Here is a 4421-nt window from a genome sequence, read left to right as displayed (position 1 = left end):
GCACCTATCCTTCTTCCCATCCTCATATGAAAGATATTTGAGGCAGCGGCACAAAGTCACATGTATGGATATATGCATACCGCCACCCGGAAACCCACATAGGCAAACCTCTGCTAGAATCATTACAAACTGAGGGAAATACCCACTTCCATGAAGGCGATTTAAGTATTAATATTTTAAACTGTGGTGAAAGTGGGTTAATAAACATGAGGTTTACCGAATACTGTAATAGAATGCCAGCATGCAGCTTATTGCAGTGAAAACATTTCCTCTGTGTCATCTGGAATGCATAGCTTTCACTTAGAAAGCGACAAACAGGACAAAAATGTCATTGAAGATGTTTTCTCAGGAAATAAATGATGACACACATAGATCATGTTTAAACACTTCCCTCAGGCATCCAGACTTGGTCAGCTCCATTATCTCTTTCACAGGGAAATGGCGGGAAATCAGACCTCTGTCACCGAGTTCATCCTATTGGGCTTTCCCCTCAGCCCAGAGATTCAGATGGTTCTCTTTGGGCTCTTCACCCTGTTCTACGCCTTCACCCTGCTGGGGAATGGGCTCATCCTGGGGCTCATCTCACTGGACCCGAGACTGCACACCCCCATGTACTTCTTCCTCTCCCACCTGGCCATTGTCGACATAGCCTATGCCTGCAACACGGTGCCCCAGATGCTGGTGAACCTCCTGAGGCCAGACAAGCCCATCTCCTTTGCTGGCTGCCTGACGCAGACCTTTCTTTTCTTGACCTTTGCTCATACTGAGTGTCTTCTCCTGGTGGTGATGTCCTATGACCGGTACGTGGCCATCAGCCACCCCCTCCACTATTCTGTCATCATGAGCTGGAGAGTCTGCATCACCCTGGCATTGACTGCCTGGATTTTAGGAGTCCTCCTGGCCCTAGTACATCTAGGGTTACTCATACCATTGCCTTTCTGTGGACCCCAGAAAGTCAACCACTTTTTCTGTGAAATTATAGCTGTCCTCAAACTTGCCTGTGCAGATACCCACATTAATGAGATTATGGTATTGACTGGGGCCGTGTCTGTGCTGGTAGGGCCCTTTTCCTCAATTGTGATATCATACATTCATATTCTACGTGCCATCCTGAAGATTCAGTCAGGGGAGGGGCGCCAGAAAGCCTTCTCCACCTGCTCATCCCATCTCTGTGTGGTTGGACTCTTTTATGGCACAGCCATTATAATGTATGTTGGGCCCAGATATGGGAACCCCAAGGAGCAAAAGAAATACCTGCTCCTGTTTCACAGCCTTTTCAATCCCATGCTCAATCCCCTTATCTATAGTCTGAGGAACAAAGAAGTCAAAGCTGCTCTGAAGAGGATTCTTGAAAAAGAAAGAACTTCATGAAAACCTGTAGAATAATAAAGTAGCTGAGTTTAAAGGGACCCGAGAAATCATCTTATCCAATATTTATCAAGATTCACAAACATGCTCTAGGGCATCCTTTTCATCTTCAGATTTTCCTGGCACTCTCTCCCAAGAAAGTTCATTCTACTTACCTCCCTCTGACATTGAATGTCAATGCTGCACAAGGAAAGGGAAATAACTTCCCACTAGCTGCACTGTGGACACACTTGTAATATATTATGCAAAATATTCTGAATAAAAGGAAATAAGTTTGTATATTTTTCTGTAATCAGGACTAGTAGATAACATTTAATAAAATAAAGCAAGGTATTGGAAGAATGTGTAAGATATAGCAACTGGGAGAGATTGATAACATAGTAATTTCAATATTTGAAATTCAATAGCTGTCATCTTCATACATTTAGAATACAATTCCTGCATAAATTCTTGTGATAGTAAAGTTTTCTAAGGCATAATCAGCTTGAGTGGGGAAGACCATGAGCCATGGCTTCACGGGGGAAGGAATGAAAAATGTAAGCGTGACGCCACTACCAATAACAAGAAAACCCCAAAGGCTGTCTCGCTAGTAAGTATTTGGATATTGGGGCTTTCCCTGTCACTCATTTTCTCCACTTGGGGAATGGAGGTGGAGATTCATGGAGGAGAAGAGAACAGAATGAAAGTCATTGAGAGTTCTTGAAAGAACTCTTTCTCTCATTGGTTGGGTCGATTGTCTCCCATGGGAAATGACCAACACTTGGAGAAAAGTTTCTAGCAAATGAGAACAGACTATAATTGTTGTGATGACTAGCTGATGAATAATACTTGAGCTACAAACTATCAGGAATAATTTGACTTTAAATTAAGAGATTTAAGTTAAATAACCATCTTACTCAAACTGAAATTCTAGCACTTAGTTATGAAGTGAGAGAAAACAGTTAAGAAGGAGTAGAAAAGGATATATAAAGAGACTTTTTTGCTTTTCAATTCTTTTGTCAAATCTGCCATATACTTAAATTGTATAAAAGGCAAGTATACAACTTTTAGAATAAGGTGATTTTTTTTTTTGATGGGGGGAAGAGTGTTATAAAGAGGAAAATATATGGACTTCTGTCTTAAAAAGCAGCCCTTTTGTAAGGACATCTGTTATACAGACATAACTATATGACCAAATAAAGGTTGAAAACACATGATTGTGAGTTAAGATAAGCTGGGTTTTTATAAAGCTCTGCCAATTGCTAGATGTGCAAACTTTTGCAATATACCAGAATTCTTTGGAATTTAGATTTTATTGTGGATAAAATGAGTTCATTAATACTAAGCATGTAGGTTTTCTTTTTTTTTTTTTAAGTTAGAATTAAAGATTTTATTTATTTATTCTTGAGAGACACACAGAGAGAGGCAGAGACATAGGCATAGGGAGAAGCAGGCTCCATGCAGGGAGCCCGATGTGGGACTCGATCTCAGGACCCCAGGATCATGACCTGGGCTGAAGGCAGATGCTCAACTGCTGAGCCACCCAGGTGTCCCTAGCATGTAGGTTTCTAAGCAGAAATACTATGTGCAAAATGCTTAACAGAATCTATGAGTCATAATAAAAGCTCAATAAATGGTAATTATTAATATTAGCTGCTGTATACATTTATCATATCTTTAAAGAATGAGGACTATGACTTATAAATGAGACCATGGAAAATGAGATCTTCTACTACACTAGAAAAAAATCAGGAATTTTGCAAAATGTAGTCTTTTATATGCTTGAAAATGCCAAGATTTCAAATGATTTAGAAAGTATGAAATGACTTTCTTTCACAATCTCAATTCTCTAAAGAAATAATAAATATTTTAAAAGTATGTGGATGGAGTGCCTAAGTGGCTTGGTTGGTTCAGTGTCTGAATCTTCATTTTTGGCTCAGGTCATGATCTCAGGGTCGTGGGATGGAGCCCCACATTGGGCTCTGCACTGTACATGGATCCTGCTTGGGATTCTCTCTCTCCCTCACCCTCTGCCCTGCCCCCACCTTGAGTGCCTGTGGTGTGCACACACCCGTGCTATCTCTCAAAAAAATTTTTTTAATTAATTAATTAAAAGTACATATATAAATACAATTCAGAATCGCAATATTTTATGTATATCTATATGTAGTGGTGCATATAATTTATATATGTAGATGTAGATGCACCTACATTCACATGTATCACACACAAAGAGGGCATTATTTTTATTTGCCTTCTTTCACTGTGGGAGAATCACTCAGGTTGTTGCATGTGGCTCTGTTTTGTTAACTTTCATATGCATTATGTTGCATAAACATATCACAGTTTATCCATTATATTTCTGATGAGTTGAGTTGTCTACAATTTGGGCTATAATAAATATTCCATGAATGTTATTATTTCATTATTCAATAACTTCTGTTGGGGAAAGTTGGCTTATGAATGCTCCGCATTTGGTTATGCTTTAGCTTAACCTCCTGAGAGGCTGCCTACAAAATTATCTCTTACTTATGACCTACAACATGCTTCACACTGTGCTAGATTTTGGTAACCCAGTAATGAGCCAAATATATGCAATTTCTACCTATATGAGATTACAGTCTAATAAGGGAGACTGGCATTATTCTGATGATAATAATAATCATAAATATTATAGGATCACAAGTCTGGTTTTTTCTTCTAAATAGCTGATCCAAAAATAAAGAATTTATTGATTCTTTTGTGATTGGCTTAATATTCTTAATTAATAACAGTGAAAGACTTGGGGAGTGGGGAAGGTGAAATTATATATGTGCATTGGGATGACATGAACTTTCCAGTTTTCTATTAAATATAGATAATTAGTCTTGCCTGCTTGGAAGAGCCTCTTTCTCATGCTATTTCATCCTGGCCTATGTATTTGTCTCTCTTTGAGATTTGTTAGATCCTTGGTGAAGGCTGGCCATTCTCTGTGAGATTTAGCCTCTCTCAAACTATCCCAGGTCCTGTCTAGCCTTTGATCCTGGAGTTTAAGGCAGTGGAGAGTATGTTCTCTTACTATATTTAGTCAGCAT

General features: G+C 39.1%; 1 protein-coding gene across 1 annotated transcript; it reads left to right on the top strand.

The window, feature by feature from the left end:
• Positions 1-438: 438 nt before the first annotated feature.
• Positions 439-1371, top strand: LOC112934833 (olfactory receptor 2A25-like). The gene has a single exon (XM_026018356.2). The coding sequence runs from the start codon at positions 439-441 to the stop codon at positions 1369-1371; it is 933 nt and encodes a 310-aa protein (XP_025874141.1).
• Positions 1372-4421: the final 3050 nt, after the last annotated feature.

The sequence above is a fragment of the Vulpes vulpes genome, chromosome 7, assembly GCF_048418805.1.
Source record: "Vulpes vulpes isolate BD-2025 chromosome 7, VulVul3, whole genome shotgun sequence".
Lineage (NCBI taxonomy): Eukaryota > Metazoa > Chordata > Mammalia > Carnivora > Canidae > Vulpes > Vulpes vulpes.
The sequence above is the reverse complement of the archived record's forward strand: the minus strand, read 5'-3'. Positions and strand labels throughout refer to the sequence as shown.